This window comes from Coffea arabica, chromosome 6c (genome assembly GCF_036785885.1).
Source record: "Coffea arabica cultivar ET-39 chromosome 6c, Coffea Arabica ET-39 HiFi, whole genome shotgun sequence".
NCBI lineage: Eukaryota > Viridiplantae > Streptophyta > Magnoliopsida > Gentianales > Rubiaceae > Coffea > Coffea arabica.
In genome coordinates, this window is record NC_092320.1 from 60,369,714 (window position 1) to 60,388,079 (window position 18,366).

Here is an 18,366-nt window from a genome sequence, read left to right on the forward strand (position 1 = left end):
GTCCGCGCATTTGCACGGGATGATACGCCGCTCACAAGCTTGAGCATAGCGCCGCTGATCGGCGGCTTTAGTGAATTCCAAATGCCCTCCCAAGTGAGCGGCAGAAGCCACGTGGGCACCTCTACCCCTACCTAACCGGGTTCGGACACCGGGAGCAGTAGGTTGATTTATAGGGGTATTGACTGGAGTAGAGGCTTAGGGTTGAGATTGCGAGGTTCTAGGGGTCCTAGACCTAGAGGAGGACTTTGGTCTCACCATGTCACCCAACAGTCAGCTCAAAGCAGCAGAAGTTCCAACAGGTATGGAAACCAGCAAATGCAACTAGTAAAGGAAGCTCAGCAGAACAAAGCAATAATTTCCCCGTAATAAACCAATCAATAACAAAAAGAAGGGTTCTAGCAATTAAAAATGCCCAGTCAAAGCCTTCCCACTTCAAAAGTTTAAGGCATCAGTCAGAGGGCCCCCCAACAATGAAATTATGCAAGACCAACGTTACAAAGTAAGTTAAACGGCACAGGATCTCCACTTTCTAAGCAATAGCAGAATTAACTCAAGCAAAACCCCCACAAAAACCTCAACAATTCCTCCAGTAAAGCAAGCAAAATAGACCTCAACAGGGTACAACAAGTGGCTCTAGATGGCCAGTTTATTGCACAAGTACACCCAACCCACAGGAATTAGCAATTCTAAGCAAAAACAATCCAACCAGTACCACTGGTGGAAATCGCACACGGCCAAAATATCAACGCTTGACGAACCCAGATAGCATTAATCAATTTAGGAGAAATTGGGGAGCAAGCTCCAAATACCTCCGCCAATATCTTGGCAGTCGGCTGACAGGGCAGAGGGGTCAAAGCTCCACGCAAGTGAAGTGCTCGCTGCTGGTTGGGTCGCCTCGCGCAGGAGAGCTGTCTGGCAGCGATTGCGGCGGTGGTCGAAGGGCTGGCTGTCGCGTGCGGCTGCGGTGGCGTCTGAAGTGGGTGTGCCGCGGCTGGGCAAGGGGAAACCAGACAGCGGCGGCGCGCAGCGGCAGCGTGGGAAGCTGTCTGTCGCGGGCCTGCGCGCGAGCTAGTGGCGCCCGGCTGTGGGCAAGAGGCCGCGACGCTGGAGAGAGGGCTGGTGCTCGATGCAAGGGGGACAGCGGCGGCGGAGCGGGCGATTGGGGCGCGCGATGGTGGAGGCGCTGCTCGAGGCGTCGGTCAAGCTGGAGTGGTTGCGCGATGGGAGAGGGAATTTCAGCCGTAGAGCAGATCTGGTGGCGGAGGAGATGCGCCAGTGGGCGGCGGACAGGGGGTCTTCAGTCGACAGAGAAGAAAAAGAAACAGGGGAGAAGAAAGAAAGAAAAGAGAAAGAGAAGAAAGAAAGAAAAAGAAAGAAAAGAAAAAAAGGAAAAGAAAAGGAAAAAAAACAGAAATTGTTTCGTTTCTTTTTTTTTTCTCTTCTCCAGGCTCCATTTAAGCCATGATGATTATGATTTTTTTTTTTTTGAATCCTTACCTTTCCCGCGAACGTGACGCGGGCACGTCAAGAGAGCAAAAGAGCTCTCAGAAGTTTCTGATCGTGAGCTTCCTGCACGTCACCACGCGGACACGTTATGAGGGCAAGAGAGCTCCAAGAAGTTTCTGATCGTGAGCTTCCTACACGTCACCACGCGGGCACGTCATGACTGAAGGGCACCTATAAATCAGCAAAAACGAAAACTGAAACCCAAAATCAGTCGAATTCAAGGAAAACATATTTAAACTATCACACGAAATCAAACGAACAAAGAATTAAAAGAAACAATTAGGTTGCCTCCCAATGAGCGCCTTTCTTTAATGTCTTTGGCTAGACATGGTAAAGTGTCACTGATTAGGACATGGTGGTGCGTCAAGCCTTATTGTCTCCACATCTCTACCTGAAAATCCTTCGTAATAATATTTGAGATGGTGTCCATTCACCACAAATTTGTTGTCTATCTTAGCACTCTGGATTTCAACTGCACCATAGGGAAAAACATGAGTCACAATAAAAGGTCCAATCCAACGGGTACGTAGCTTACCTGGGAATAGCTTGAGCCTGGATTGGTACAAGAGGACCTTCTGACCAACCTCAAAGGTTTTTCTAGAAATTTGTTGATCATGAAATGTCCGGCTTTTCTCCTTATAAATTAAAGCGTTTTCGTATGCTTCGTTCCGGATCTCCTCCAATTCTTGCAAATCCAACTTTCGTTGAGCACCGGCCTCCTCTAAATTCATATTGCATTGCTTTATCGCCCAAAAAGCCTTGTGCTCGAACTCTATTGGAAGGTGACACGGCTTCCCAAATACCACCCTGTACGGTGACATCCCTATAGGAGTCTTGTACACCGTCCGATAGGCCCAGAGTGCGTACTCCAACCTTTGGCAGTCTTTCCTATCAGGACGCACCATTTTCTCTAAAATAGACTTAATCTCCCGATTCGACACCTCCGCTTGACCATTGGTTTGAGAGTGGTATGACGTTGAAACCCTGTGGAGTACACCATACTTGCGAAACAACGAAACTATGGTTTTGTTGCAAAAGTGCGTTCCCCTATCACTGACAATAGCTCTTGGCATTCCAAATCGCACAAAAATATTAGACCTAATAAAATCTGCAACTACTTTCGAGTCATTAGTCCGAGTGGCCTTGACCTCCACCCATTTAGACACATAATCAACTGCCAACAAAATATATATAAAACCAAAGGAAGTAGGAAAAGGCCCCATGAAATCTATACCCCAGACATCAAAAATTTCAACAAAAATCAACTGGACTTGGGGCATTTGATCTCTACGGGCTATATTACCTACCCTTTGACAGCGATCACATGACTTACAAAACACATAGGCATCATTAAACAATGATGGCCAATAAAATCCACTTTCTAAAACCTTATGAGCAGTTCTCTTGGGTCCAAAATGACCTCCATAGGCAAAAGTATGACAAAAAGCTAAAATCGATTGAAATTCCATCTCACTTACACATCTCCGCATCACTTGATCTGCACACCTCTTCCATAGATACGGGTCGTCCCAGATAAAATACTTGGCGTCGCTCTTCAATTTATCTCTCTTCGATTTTGGCCAACCTGCAGGAAAATTATCAGTTACCAAATAATTGACCAGATCGGCATACCAAGGCAACTGAGAATTTATAGAAAATAAGTGCTCTTCAGGGAATGCATCCCTCAATGGTTCATTATCCTCTCCAACGGGTATACGACTCAGATGGTCAGCTACTAAATTCTCTGAGCCCCTTTTATCCCTTATTTCCAGGTCAAATTCCTGTAGTAGCAATATCCACCTGATGAGCCTCGGCTTTGCATCTTTCTTGGTCATTAGGTACCTTAATGCTGTATGATCAGAAAATACAATCACTTTAGCACCTAACAGATATGACCTGAATTTTTCTAGAGCAAAAATAACTGCAAGAAGTTCCTTCTCAGTGGTGGAGTAATTCAACTGGGCTCCATTCAATGCTCGGGATGCATAGTAGATGACGTGAGCTGCCTTCCCTACTCTTTGCCCCAATACAGCCCCTACGGCATGATCACTGGCATCGCATATAATCTCAAATGGTAGACTCCAGTCAGGGGGCTGGATGATTGGGGGTGAAGTCAACAATTCTTTCAACTTGTCGAAGGCCTTCTCACATTTGTCATTGAATTCGAAGGTCACATCCTTTTGTAGGAGTTGGAACAACGGGGCTCCAATTTTTGAAAAATCCTTGATGAACCTTCGATAAAAACCTGCATGTCCAAGAAAAGAGCGCACCTCCCGTACACTCGCGGGGTAAGGTAATGTAGAAATAATGTCTATTTTAGCCTTGTCAACTTCTATGCCCTTAGACGATACAATATGATCCAGGACTATCCCGTGCTCAACCATAAAATGACATTTTTCCCAATTAAGCACAAGATTAGTCTCTATACACCTTATCAGGATCAATTTCAGGTTATCTAAACACGTATCAAAACTATCACCATACACACTGAAATCATCCATAAAAACTTCAATAATTTTCTCCACATACTCAGAAAAAATACTTACCATACACCTCTGGAATGTTGCAGGTGCATTGCACAACCCAAATGGCATTCGTCTATAAGCAAAGGTCCCGAACGGGCACGTGAAGGTTGTCTTCTCTGGATCCTCTGAGGCAATTGTTATCTGAAAGTATCCTGAAAATCCATCCAAAAAGCAATAATAAGCTCTACAAGCTAAACGCTCAACCATTTGGTCAATGAAAGGGAGAGGAAAATGGTCCTTTTTGGTGACGGTGTTTAGCCTACGGTAGTCTATACACTGCCTCCATCCAGTGGGTTTGCGCACTGGCACGAGCTCACCCGTTTGGTTGGCCTCCACCGTCACCCCTGCCTTCTTTGGGACTACCTAGACCGGACTCACCCAAGGGCTATCTGATATTGCAAAAATAATCCCCACATCTAGCAATTTTAAAATTTCTTTCTTTACAATTTCCATCATGAGGGGGTTGAGCCTCCTTTGGGCCTGCCGAACAGGTTTAGCATCCTCTTCTAGTCTAATCCGGTGCATACAGATGGCCGGGCTGATCCCCTTAATGTCTGCAATTGTCCAACCTATCGCCTTTTTATGCTCTCTAAGGACCCGGATCAGTTTCTCCTCCTGAATTTTTGACAGTGCCGATGAGATAATCACCGGGAGTGTCTCATTATCACCCAGATATGCATATTTCAGGTGCTCTGGTAGAGGTTTCAACTCCAGTACAGGTGCCTGCACCACAAATGGCAATACCCTCTGGTGAGGCTCGGGAGTAAAAATAGGTAAGATTTCATACCTTTTCGTGGTGGTCTGCAATGAGTGTAATGCACCTATTGTGCATTTTAGATTCTCGCTCCACTCCACCTCAGGAGTTCTCTCCAACTCGAGGTGCCTGGTCAAAGCCACCTCTAATTCATCCCTGCCATCAGTTTCAAACACTTCCTGCACTACAGGATCAATAGCACTCACAGAGAAAATTGAGCTAAAGTTGGAGTTTGAGGGATATTTCATAATATCAAAGATATTGAAATGCACAATTTCCCCATCAAACTCCATGGACAAGATACCCTTATTAACATCAATTTTCGTCTGTGCTGTGCTCATAAAGGGTCTACCCAATAACAGAGGTGAGGGATCAGGGGAGTGATCATCATCCATATCAAATACATAAAAATTAGCTGGAAACACCAAATCATTAACTTTTACCAACACATCTTCAACCAACTCATCAGGATATGCATTAGTTCGGTCAGCTAATTGAATGATTATTCCAGTTTCTTTTAATGGACCTAATTTTAGAGAAGCATAGATAGATTTAGGCATAACATTAATTGATACTCCTAGATCCAACATGGCCCTTCTGATCACAGTATTACCTATCCTACAGGGAATAGTAAACATACCTGGGTCACCGCACTTTGGTGGGAGCTTTCTCTGCAGGACCGCTGACACATTCTCCCCAACAATAATCCGTTCATCTCCCCTCAACCGCCTTCAGTTGACACACAAGTCCCTTAGGAACTTGGCATATTTCGGTACTTATTTGATTGCGTCTAAGAGGGGGATATTTATCTCAACCTTGCGAAAAACCTCCAAGATCTCCTTCTCCTTATCCTGTTTCTTTGATTTTTCCAACCTGCTAGGAAAAGGAGGCGGGTTAGTTTTAGCTGTAATTACTGGGTCAGGAAGTACCTTTAGATCTGCACTATTGCTGTCCTCCCTTTCAAGCTCATTTTCGATCTTCTCTTCATCCTTGTCCTTGGGGATCACAGGCTCAGGCCCTTGAACTTCCTTGCCACTCCTCAAGGTCATGGCGCTCACATTCTTCGGGTTCAACTCAGATTGAGATGGCAATTTACCTTGATTTTGGGCATCCAAGCGGTTGATTGTTGTGGCCATTTGACTTATCTGATTCCTTATTTCCTGCATTTCGGAGTCCGTCCTTTGCTGATGTTGCATAATGGTTGCCTCCGTCCTTTGCTGATTTTGCGCCATGTTTGTCATCATTTGTTTCATCATCTCTTCCAAAGATGAACCAGAGCTTGGGGCCGGAGGCGGTCGGGGTTGGTTTTGCTGCTGGTACCCCGGTGGTTTATTTGGCACGAAATTAGACTGCCTGTTCGGCGTAAAGTTGGGTTGCCTATTCCCTCCATAACTGAGGTTGGGATGATCTCTCCACCCGGGGTTGTAGGTGCTTGAGTAAGGGTCGTACTGCTTCCTTGGCGTGGGCGCGTGGTCAGCCATGTTCACCTGTTCTGCAGTTTATTCATGAATCATTGGGCACATGTCTGCAGAATGACCCATACCAGTGCAAATTCCGCACACCCTGGCTTGTGATGCATTTCTCACAGCCTGTTGTCTAACAAACGCGGTCAACTCAGCTAGCTGCTGCTGCATAGAGGGTGTCTCTACCTCATTCACCCTGCGTATTGGAACATCCTCTCTCGTACCGAATTGTTGTGAATTTTCTGCCATCCCCTCTATTAGCTCCCGTGCTTCCTGAGGGGTTTTGTTTACCAGTGCCCCTCCACTTGCAGCATCAATTATGCTCCTGTCCCCGAAAAGGAGCCCCTCATAAAAATACTGTATGACCAACTGCTCACTTATTTGGTGTTGGGGCACCTGCGCAACAAGTTCTTATACCGTTCCCAATACTCATAAAATGACTCCCCTGGATGCTGCTTGATCCCGCAAATTTCTTTCCTCAGACTTGCAGCCCTGGACGCAGGAAAATATTTATCCAAAAATTTTTTCTTCAATTGGTCCCACGTGGTGATGCTGCCTGGCGATAGGTAGTACAGCCAGTCCTTCGCAGAATCTTTCAAGGAGAAGGGGAACGCCCTCATTTTTATCTGCTCTTCTGTGATTCCCGGGGGTTTCATACTATTGCACACGACATCAAACTCCTGCAGATGCTTATACGGCTCCTCACCTGGTAAGCCATGAAAAGAAGGTAAAAGATGAATTAGACCTGATTTCAATTCGAACGAAGTGTTATCACCCAAACTCGGGAAAGTAATGCATAAAGGCTGCTGAGTCAAATCAGGAGCAGCCAACTCCCTTAATGTTCGTGCATTAGCCATGGTGCTCTCCTCCTGGTCAGAGTCACTCGAAGTGTTACCAAACGAATCTGTTGGTTCAACTTCTGACTCGGGTCTTTGAGATGTAGCACTGGAGTGCTCTTCTCTGAGCTGTCTGGTTTCCTTTCTCGTTCTACGTGCGGTCTTCTCTACCTCAGGGTCAAAAATCAAATCACCTGTACGAGAAGATCGAGGCATACACTAGAAGAAAACTAGAAAATTAGAACAAAAAAAAATGAATTTAAAGAGAAACAGATAATAACGCCAGTCCCCGGCAACGGCGCCAAAAATTGACAGGGTGTCGAAGCCTGTGCAATAATAAAATAAAACCTATTTGCCAATTAAAATGACCAAACCCGATTCCAAGTACTGGAGCGGGGACTCTAGGTGTGCAATGGGTTACTTGATTCACCCTGTTCCCAAAGAGTTTGCTTGATCCGATATACCCGAATGGAATGGTTATTTATTTTCACAAATAATTATGAATTTGCAGACAGGGCAAGTAGGGTCGTATCCACAGGGATTGGGTATATTTGTTTCTTAAGAAATTCAAAGTAACACAGGGGGTGATTTTGTTGGAACAACGACAACCAAATAAATTCAAATAAGAAAATAAAAATAAATAACTAATTATAAATTAAACCACAATTCACTGAACTTAGAATAACAATAATTAAAGTCCTAAATCTATTAAAACAAGGGAACAATTAAAAATGCAATAAAGTAGACAACCAAAAACCAAATGGCACTTCACTAAAATCAAGATAATATTAATTAAAGATCTAGCCAAGAAGTAACTTCAGCAATGGTTCACCTAATTGATCATTGATGCAAGGCAATCCCAATTATTTACCAATAAATAGGTTATAACTACCAAACAAGCGATGGCAGTCAACCCCTCCTTACTGTGTCGGTGATCAAGGTACGCCCGTTAATCACTGCTCTAATTGAGAAATAATTCTAGGTACGCCCATAGAATTTAATTCCCCAATTGCCTTACGTATTAGAGGAGCCCTATTCTAACCAAATAACACACTACCAGGGTTACTTTAGATTAGCCCGCGTATCCCCCTGACGCGAATCTAATCGTGCCAGTTGTCACTATTTTGAGGTAATTAAACAATTACGGATTTAATACCCAAGTGATAATAGATTACCAAATCAATTAATTATCCGGATCCAAGACAATCAACTAATTAAATAACCATAAGCATAGTAATCAGGGAATACACGAATACCAATAAATAAAAGGGAAAGATTAAATTAAATCGATCTCACAATTTTTAGACGAGCCAGACCCTTCGTTGCTCCTTGACTAGGATTGGAAAATTAGCTCATAATTGATGAACTAAATCCACGGGAAATTGAAAAGGGAACTGCGGCCATCAATTGAGAAAATGCCCAGGTTCAACTCGGTCAAAACAACAAAGCACAGCAAAGTTTCAGAGTATCATTTACTGTCCTCGCTTGTCTGCTCATACGAGAGGGAGAAGGAAAAGAACAACTAAAAGCTACAAAAAGGAAGGTCAAAGGCTGATGCCTCCTTTCTTCCCCATGTCCGTGAGAATGACTCCCATAGGCTAAGAAAAGTCAAAAACTAGAGCTAATAATTGCTTGTTTCCCCCATTCGTACATGTCTTAAGCCAAAAAGTAAAGTACAAGGGAAAAATCAAGAATTGCTGCTAAGCTACAGACGGAAGACCCCGCACAAGCTAGCTCTCCAACTTCCTCCTCCTTCTTTCCTTTTAATTGCGGCGCACATCAACAGGAAGCGAAGCCCTCCGTCCGTCATTCCCTTGCGAAAATTACCAAAATGGGCGTGACATTTTTTTTCCAAAAGTGCCCCTGGAACAAGCTTTATGATCTGAATTCTTTTCCTGTCGATTTGGCACCTGTTATCATATTTTCGTTCTACTCCCTGAAATATACGTAAATTAAGAAAAATGAGTAGAATCCAGCAATTAATCCACATCAAGTCAGGTAATAAGGGAAAATGATAATAAAATAAATAGATAAATTGCAGTCTATCAGGAAGTGAGTGTTTCGTATGTAGTTTCTCATGTTCCAATTTTTAACACATCCAGTAATTCATATACTTCAATAGTTCCCATCTAATACAGTCTCAATTTTTTAACATATAAATCACCTTTATAGTTTCAATTAATTTGATATTAAACGTACTTTTAATTTCAAAACTTGAGAGGTTAACTATTTCAAATTGCTGCATAGATTTCAAATCAAAACAAGTAAAAAATTCAAGTAAATTTGTGCCTCATTAAATATCTATACATCTGTATCTATACATTTATAGATCCTCCTATATATAAAGTATGAGGGATGATTTAGGTGCTAAAATTTTTTGTTAATTTGCACACCCCTAGGGTGTGCTTTTCCCTCCCTATGTATAATGTACAAGTGTTGGATTTGAAGTTAAGAAATTATATTATCAGTTATTATTTCAGTTTTACCCTTGCATGATAGAACACTATATAATCACATCTCATCTTCCATACCCTGCATTCAAGCATATTACACACAATATCTCTAACTTTTACAACTACAACTAGAATAAACCTTCTAAAAACAACCAATAACTTACTTTCATTTCAAAAAAAAAAATAAAAGATATACTCCCATTTATAAGCCTAATAAAATTTCAAATAATCACTAACAAATTAATATCTTTTTCTTTAAGAATATTTTTATGTGTTAAAATTTTTTTATTGTGCATGCATCTACTATATGCCTTTTCCACTAGTAATATATAAAGTGGGAGAATCATTATGTAATATAAACATAAAATATCACTTTTTGAAGTTTCTTTGCTACCCTTTAATTATAAGGGCAAATTGGTCCCCATTTAACGCAATACAACACCCCACGATCAGAAGTTTTTTGCATAATAACTCTTTTCTCGAAAAATTTTCCCATAGTAAAGACAATTTGAAATAATATACCATTTGTATTTGGTGCGACACGAATTTTTTATGCAAAAGTTTAACGCAATTATGTACTTCAGCATTATCATCACACCCCATCTTTAATCCTTGCTCTTTTTTCTTCTTTAGCATTACAATGATAACTTTTAAGTATAAGGTGCATCAACTCTACTTAAAGACAATAATTATCACAAACTTTACTATCTTGGTTTAGTTTTTTCTATACAAAAGAAAAAAATTCAATGGGTGACAAACATTGGTTCAATTTTGTCTTTTTTTTTAAACTTGAAAATTTCATTTCTGATTTAACTTGGAAATAGCTTCTTTTTTTTTTCATTGTTTCAATTTTGTCATTAATTAGTGAAATGGTCAGAATATAATTTTTGTTTGGGATAATTTTAGAAACCTCCCTTGAGGTCTCTAACAATTTCAGAATCCTCTCCTTAGCTTTCAAAAATTACACTCACTTTCACTGTTTATGTTTCAAAATAGGCTCAATAGGCGACCAATTCTTTCAAATATCCTAAACTATCCTTTTTGTCAAAAAAGATAAAAAGGAAAAATAAAAAGAGCTTCGCTAATTGCCTTTCTTCCAACACCAAAGGCAACAAAACTCTTTCTGCCAAAAATAAAAGCTTGGAAAAAAGGATAAGCCTAATCATTTTTGCAAAAGAAAAAAGATGAAAATAGAGAAAAAAAAAAAAGAAAGGAAAGGAAGGGGATAAATACGGACAAAAAAGGAATATTAGGCAGAGAGGAATGGATGGTAGAAATTGGCCAAAAAAGGAAGTGGAAGAAAGAGTAAGGTAAAAAAGAAGTGAGAGAGAGAGAGAGAGAGAGAGGGAGAGGGAGGGAGGGAGAGAATAAGTCAATTTTGGTTTTCCTTGGAATTTTTGAAATTTTTGAAAAAAAAATGTCATTAAGTATCCTATATAGGGGTAGTCGAGTACTTTTGAAGCAATAGGGGAGGTATGTGTAATTTTAAAATATTAAAGGGAGCTTTGTGAAATTGTTAGAAACCTCAAGGGAGGTTTTCGAAATTACCCTTTTTGTTTTCAAGCTATGAGAGCTTTTGAATTTGAGTATATTTTTTTCTCTTCTTTTGTTCCTAATGATGGTATTTATCACTTCATGATGATCCAAATTATTTAAAGCATTTCAATTGTTTTGAAAGATTTTTTTAAACGTAATGCATTTTCTGATAAAAGTACTTAAGACTTGATATTAAACTTTGTTTTTCAAATATGTATCCACAATATTCTCACATGTTGCTATTGATTTTTTTCCCATTTTTTCCCTCCCTTCTTTCAGAGATATATCTTGCTACAGTATTGCATTAAATTCTTGTAGATAATTTGCTTTGACATTGTCTCTAACAGCATGCATAGCTATCTGTTTACTTGTATGAGTAATTTAGAAAGAATAAAGTATTTTTAAGAAAAGAATGGAAGTCTTTGAAAAAAACGAAACAAAAAAAGAAAAGAAGAAAAGTTTGAAAGTCTTAAATGGACTAAATAGGTTATGTTGGGAATATGATTTAGAAGTGTATTACTGTGGGAATGCTTTTGGAAAACAAATTTAATTTAGAAACAACTTCCTCACGCCAATTCCACTAGATGCAATCTTTATGGTTTTGAATTGTTCATCATAGTTTCATACGTTGCCAATCCTTTACTATTGTTACTGTTTCAAGTTCTTTTCAGTGGCGGATTTACACTGGGGGCACGGGCCTCCACTGTCCTCCTTAAATTTCTATAATACCTATAAAAATTTGATATAATTTCAAGTGTGCCTCTTGGAGTTTTATGTATTTATTCGTTATATGCTTTTAAAGTTTTCTTTGATTTTACCTGTTGTTATAACTACCGTAGAAAGAGTTTTTTCAATTATGAATATAGTGAAGAATCGATTACAAAAAAAAAAATGGAAGATACTTGGATGAATAATTGTTTAGTTATTTATATTGAGAAAAATATACTTCGTGAAGTTCAAAATGAAAAGGTTGTAAACCGTTATCAAAATATGAAAATTCGTCACGAGCAATTGTAAATGATTTAATTTGCTTTTTGAAATGATTGTCTTTTTATGTTTTACATGAAATATATGCATCATTTGTACTTGTTGGTGAATTTTTTTTCCTTAAAAAACTAGAAAAAAGGTAGGTAAAAAGTTTTAGAGTTGGTTTTGCCCCAACTAAAAATTTTTTCTGGCTCCGCCACTAGTTCTTTTCAGTATAACGTCCTTATAAAAGTAAGTTAGACAAAACCAGGAAATATGAGAAACTGATTGGGGACAAATGAATTCAACTTTGTCTCCACTTTTGAAGGAAGGCCAATGTGTAGTGGGATTAGGATTGAACCCTCTAGCCTATTTTGAGTTCCTGTAAATTTTTTTCTTTTACTTCTCTGTGCCGACCACCAAAGTATGTAAAACTGCAATAAGATTCAAATATAATTCAAAAAAACACGAGTTATGGTCTTGGATAAATTTTTTCAGACCAAATGGTTCTTTGGGTCTTTGCTTAAGTAATCGTTACGAAGTGTAATATAGTAACTTTGTATGTAGTTAACTAATTTTTGCCTAATTATTTTCCCAAAATTTTGGCTCACCTTTCTTATATGGACATAGATATGATTTCATACTCCTATTTGGAAGCCTAATAAAATAAAGGACTCTTGACTTGAAAAAAAGCTTTATAAAGAAATAATTTTAATAAATGTAAATTTTTATTAATTGTACACACATTAGGTATATGCCTTAATCACAGCACATAACAAGAGGTAACAGTGATGGACACAGGATTTCGATTTTGAGGGGAAGGGGAAGGAGAAAAACAATCAAACAACGAATAAGAAAAAATTATCAAAACAAATGATGCACGCTAACTTGAAATCAAAGTCCTAAAACCAAAGTTTAATAGACGAAAACTAAATACTAAATGTTTTTAATAACAAGAGACAAAATATAAACAAAAGATGAAAATTAACTCACAGGCCAAAATCATATAAACATTAGCTAAATTCAATAAATAGACATTAACCCTACACAAATTAACATGAAAATTCTAAGATACAAATTTAGAATAAGAACAACCAACAAATTAATAATCATAAAAATATATAGGTCACAAATTTAAAATACGTGTATGTGTCTAAATAATGAATGATTATGAATCAAAATATAAAGAAATTGCAAAGAAAAAAAATTAGACCTACCTTGAAAAAATCGAGTTTTGAGAAAGTGGATGCTTGAGATGAGTTGAATGAACTTGGGAAAAGATCGATGCTTGCTTGTCCTTTTAGGTGTTGGCTTTTGACTAATACATCAAGTCAATCATGTATTAATATAATTCTAAACATGATTAAATTTCCTTTTATTTGTCAATTATTTGTTTGCTTACCATAACTAATATAAGGGTACACTAAATACATTATAGTTATAATAATGAAATTTAATTTATATTTATATATATATATATATATAAGGAAACTAGAATGAGCTATTATAAAAAAAAAACATGTTTTCAAAAGAGAAATTAAAGGAAAATTTAAAGGAGATAAGAATGTTAACTAATCAAAACAAAAACAAAAACAAAAAAACTTGTTAATGGGACAAAGTGATAGAGTTAGCCAAGAGAAGATCTAAAATTTCGTTATTTTAACTTTTCTGGTTTTTTTTCCTCTGTTGATCTTGATCCCTATCTTTTGATGTTTACAAAACAAATGGATGATACTAATGTTTCTTCAAGATATATTTTCAGTTATGAAGTTATTTGATTCCATGATCAAGTCGATGACAAAGTATGCTGAATCTGTCGGACGCTCAAGATGTCAGGATCGGACGTCCGATAATCATTGCACAACTTCGGACGCATGCTTCGGACTTTCGATAGGATCCTTCGAAGTCGACGAAACTATCGGACCTATCGGACGCTGAATATGTCTCTACCGGACGTCCGATAGAAACAAGATAATTTCTCAAATCTGTTTGTTTGCTGTCGGACGCATAAAGAGCTTGCACCGGACGTCCGAAAGAATTGAAGAAAATCTCTGAAACTCATTGCCTGTTGTCGGACGCATAAAACAGGGCTATCGGACGTCCGACACTCCAACGGCTAGTTGACTCTTCAGCTACTTTCTATCCATTGGAAGCTTTAATGAGGCTCTTTCTTGGTCCTATATAAATAGTGGTTGGTCAGATACTTCAAATAACTTTGGCACACTGAAGATACAAAAGATCTAGAGAGATTTTAGTGAGAAAATACTCCAAAAAGAATATTTGTAGTCTTAGTGGTGTGAGGTTCATTGTAAGCTTTTTATTTGTGAGTGAATCTTTCATGAGTGTAGCTCTGTGAGGGTTGTCCTGAGGGATAGTAAAACGTCCTGGCTTGACCGAGTGCTGCTTGGGGCAAGGAGGAGGTGAACCTTCCTTTGTACACAAGAGTGATTGTAATTCATCAACTTGAAGTAGCTTGTTTCAATTAATCTACAAGCTCAAGAGAAGTTGGATAGTTAATTGGTTTGCAATCCTTTCCTTTTTATTTACTTATTGTTTCGTTTATGATCTTTGCATTGGTTGTTTTGGGCCTTACATCCTCCATGCTATATCTCGAGACAGAGGTAGCCAAGAGAAGATCATCAACTAGAAACATCATATGTAATATTTGCTCATGAATTCTGTGGTGACCTTTCTCTTGTAGTGGCCCCTCCAAACCTCCTTCTGGATTTTGGGTTTGTCACTGTTACTTTTTGTTCGGTTGCGTGCTCATTTTTAACAGTTCTCATGTTACTTTACTCGGGAGTTTATTGCTTTACATATTTGTCTATTTCTTTGGCCTTTTTTGGGGTAATTTCTTTGGTCTTCTAGACCCTTATACGAACTTGTACTATGATTTTCATAGATAGGAGAATTGGTTTGGTTCATTTTTTGGTTATTTTGGATTCGTAGGTTGTTAAAACCTTCACAATTCTTTTGCATAAGTTAAAGGTTAAATTACATATAAACCCCTATGATTTCTTCTATTTCCACATGACCCTGCTAATATTTCAAAATATCTAATTCATCCCTTATAGTTTTATATAAAGTGGAAATTTGAAGGAAAATAGTCTATATAACAACTTGTTAATTGAAATATCAGTAGTGTCCTTTTCTAAATGCTAAATCAATAAACGGTTTAATTGCCTTGTATATAGGGATGACAATGGGAGCGGCTGCCCGCGAGGGGCTAATAGGTCAGGGCGGGGGGAATTTTTCCCCTTGTTTAGAAATGAGGCGGAGGGCGGGGGAGTACCCACCCCATTCCCCGTCCCGCCACACATTAAAAAAATTAATAAATATATATATGTATATAATTACATATATATATAATTTAATTTAATTAGTTATAAACTTATAATAACGATATTATTAGTTATATGTATTATATAATATATATTAGTATATGTAATATAATGATATTATCAATTATACTAATAATTATACGTCTCTACTAATAGAAATTATTATTAGTTATACTAAATTTACTAATACAGCTATACTAAACTCCTAATTACACTTAAGGCAATAACACTTTTTTTCTCAAAAAAGAAAACACAATAATGACTTAGTGATTGTATTTGTGTCAAAATGAAAAATTAACTACTTTAGTTGTATTTGTTTCATCATGTTGAATTGTATTCAAATAGTTTTTGTTTGATTATTTTTATAAGTTTCAATTGTAAAATTACAATGGATAATAACTTGGTGATTTGTTAATATTTTAGCATTTGATTATTTACTAAATTTTGATTATAATAAAATTATATGACAAATTTTTATTAGCTCCGTCGGAGGACCCGCAGGGGAAGAATGGCTTGGTGGGGGAAGCGAGGGAAGGGGGGCAAGGCGGAGGGGGGGGAATTAGTGGACAGCGAAGCAAGGGGCGGGGAAGGGGTCCCCTATCCCAACCCCACCCCATTGTCATTCTTACTAGTAAAAAAATATTGGAGTATTACGCGGATGAATGTAAAAATCACAGAAGGTAAAATGGATATTTATACAAACTATTAGGGGTTATATGGAGATTACAATTTTTCACATGTGCTGTTAAAGTGCATTAGGTAAAATCACCGCAACTAATTGTGCATTTCGTCCATTTTATACCTTACATAAAACTATATGAGGATTATGTAACTATTTTAAAACCTTAAAGGGATAATCTACATTATATAAAACTATAGGAGATTATAAATAATTTATGCTAAGTTAAAACTTCTTAATCATTTTTGGGCAACATATATACAACCTTCTTCCTATGTCGTTTATTTCCAAGTCTTATAACCCTAGCCCCCTCTCATCTTTCCCTCCTCAGTTCTTCCATAACTAGTTGCTCACTTGCTCCTCATTGTCCTCCCCCTCGAGCCGCCTTTTCCCTCCTCTCCCCTCCTCCTAACATTCTATTTTTCCACCTCCATTCTCTCCGAATCCAGGTTTTCCGCAAATTATCTCGTCTTCAGCCCCTTTGTTGCCACTGCAACTGCAGTCATGAGCACCCGATGGCCGACAATACTTTCGTGGCTCCCCTAAACTCGCTGGTCACCGTCGCCTTCTTTGCGGCTTACAGGCTACATGACTAATTATAATCAGTTGAAAATGATAAAAAAATAAAAATAAAAATCTTGCTTTTCCTAATTAGAGTTGGGCCTCTCGATCTCCTAAGTTATATAAAAATATTACTACTTCTTCAATGAAAATTTTCGGTACTTGACAACCTTGTTCACTTTCGCAGCTCTCTCCTCCTCTGCCCCGGAATCCCGCCTCTGGTATGATGATCAGGCTCCCTTCTCAGCCTTCTGCCCGACTTAATCCTTCTGCCATTACAGGTCTAATTGCTTCTTTTCCCTTTTTTCTTTTTTGAGCTTTCTTATTTTAGGTACAATACTAGTTTTGACGACAATGGTGATTTATGTGATTAAATAATCTCTCATTTTATTTTTGGTTGGCTAGCATTTGATAAGCGTTCTCCTTTGTTGAGGGCTCTATCGGACTCTGCCTCAGACTTTGGCTATGGTTAGTTTGGATTACAATACTTTATGCACTAACTATCTTGCGAATCAGTGACTTGGTTTTATTTTGATTGTCTTCAGGTCTTTCGGTGGGCAAGGAGAAAGCCAAGCTACAACACGATTATGAAATAGCAAATATCAAAGTTTCTGAGCTTTCATATCAATCTTTTGCCTATGGCGTGAAGCATTTTTCCATACATGTGCTAGGTGTTGTGGTAATGAATTTTTGGTAGCTTTTCCTCTTTTGGTTTTTTGGGGTCTAATTGAAACTAACTTCTTTGCTTTTATTTTGTTCCTAAAGGTTGGGATTAGAGTGGTAGCGAAGCTAATCGAGTTGTTTAGAGAATCTCGACTTGAACTTCTTACATCATTTTGGTTCTTGATCACTGCGATGTTTTTCACCACTGCAATGGTATAGATCGATGTTTTTCTACAAGAATTACATTTGGATAAAAGCAGATATCAACATATTATTTACGCATTTTTTTCTTTTTTTTTTTTAAAATTTTTTGTTAGATTTGTTTCTTGGTCGATGCTTTGATCGTGTCAAGCTTTCCACGGTACAGATTGGAAGAAGCAATTCAAGACCTTAAGCTTGCTAAATTTAAATTGGATCAGCATAATGCGGAGCAATAGGTAAAAGCTTCTTAGAAGATGTCCAAATGACGGAATGCTTTAAAGAAGCAAAGCCATTTGAGGGGGAAGATGGAACTTGAATGGTATTAAAAGATTTTTTTTTTTTTTTGGTTTTGTTTTTGAGTTTGGTTATATTTGTTTTAAAGGTGGCAAAGGATATGGCTTGCTAACTATGCCTCTTATGTGGGAAAAAAAAAAAAAAACTATGTCTCTAATGATACTCCCTCCATCTTATTTTGATATTTTTGTTTCTATTTTTCATTCATCTCAAATTATAGTCCACTTTTCAATTGAAAAATATAATTTATTTTTATTTTTTTTAAAATACCCTTATGATCATTGGTCACATTCCTAATATTAGTGTAAAGTTAGTTTAGAAAAATAGTAGATCAGATTTACTCTGAAAAAAAAAGTCCAATATTATCTAAGTGGAACGAAAGAAGTAATTTTTTTGGAGTATTTATTCTTTCGTTTCAATCACATGTCCGATACATACATACACACACATATATACATATGTATACATACACACACAATACATATAGACACACACATATATACATATGTATACATGTGTGTGTGTGTGAGAGAGAGAGACAGAGAGGCATTATCATGAATTTTGACAGCCAGCCACTGCGCATTGGTC

At 38.0% G+C, this 18,366-nt stretch overlaps 2 protein-coding genes across 2 annotated transcripts; one reads left to right on the forward strand and one right to left on the reverse strand.

The window, feature by feature from the left end:
- Window positions 1-1,844: 1,844 nt before the first annotated feature.
- On the reverse strand, window positions 1,845-7,105 carry LOC113693402 (uncharacterized). The gene is made up of 9 exons (XM_072053776.1): window positions 6,666-7,105; window positions 6,329-6,573; window positions 5,659-6,277; window positions 5,426-5,514; window positions 4,410-5,311; window positions 4,053-4,172; window positions 2,605-3,683; window positions 2,042-2,490; window positions 1,845-1,978 (listed from the first exon to the last, which is right to left on the reverse strand). Exons 1-9 carry the CDS (start codon window positions 7,103-7,105, stop codon window positions 1,845-1,847), a joined length of 4,077 nt encoding a protein of 1,358 aa, XP_071909877.1.
- A 9,615-nt stretch (window positions 7,106-16,720) lies between these two features.
- Window positions 16,721-17,796, forward strand: LOC140008149 (uncharacterized). Its single transcript, XM_072051718.1, has 5 exons — window positions 16,721-16,901; window positions 17,026-17,088; window positions 17,166-17,299; window positions 17,386-17,496; window positions 17,601-17,796. The coding sequence occupies exons 1-5, from the start codon at window positions 16,844-16,846 to the stop codon at window positions 17,718-17,720; spliced, it is 486 nt and encodes a 161-aa protein (XP_071907819.1). The 5' UTR covers window positions 16,721-16,843; the 3' UTR covers window positions 17,721-17,796.
- The last annotated feature ends 570 nt before the right edge of the window (window positions 17,797-18,366 follow it).

Excerpts from the sequence above, each read along its gene's own strand:
- LOC113693402 (XM_072053776.1), bottom strand. The coding sequence starts at position 7,105 with ATGGCTAATGCACGAACATTAAGGGAGTTGGCTGCTCCTGATTTGACT. Across the intron at positions 6,278-6,328 it reads GGTGTGCGGAATTTGCACTG|AACAGGTGAACATGGCTGAC; the intron begins GTATGGGTCATT and ends AATAAACTGCAG. Across the intron at positions 1,979-2,041 it reads CAGGCTCAAGCTATTCCCAG|TTGAAATCCAGAGTGCTAAG; the intron begins GTAAGCTACGTA and ends CCTATGGTGCAG.
- LOC140008149 (XM_072051718.1), top strand. The coding sequence starts at position 16,844 with ATGATGATCAGGCTCCCTTCTCAGCCTTCTGCCCGACTTAATCCTTCT. Across the intron at positions 17,300-17,385 it reads TACATGTGCTAGGTGTTGTG|GTTGGGATTAGAGTGGTAGC; the intron begins GTAATGAATTTT and ends TTGTTCCTAAAG. Across the intron at positions 17,497-17,600 it reads TGTTTTTCACCACTGCAATG|ATTTGTTTCTTGGTCGATGC; the intron begins GTATAGATCGAT and ends ATTTTTTGTTAG.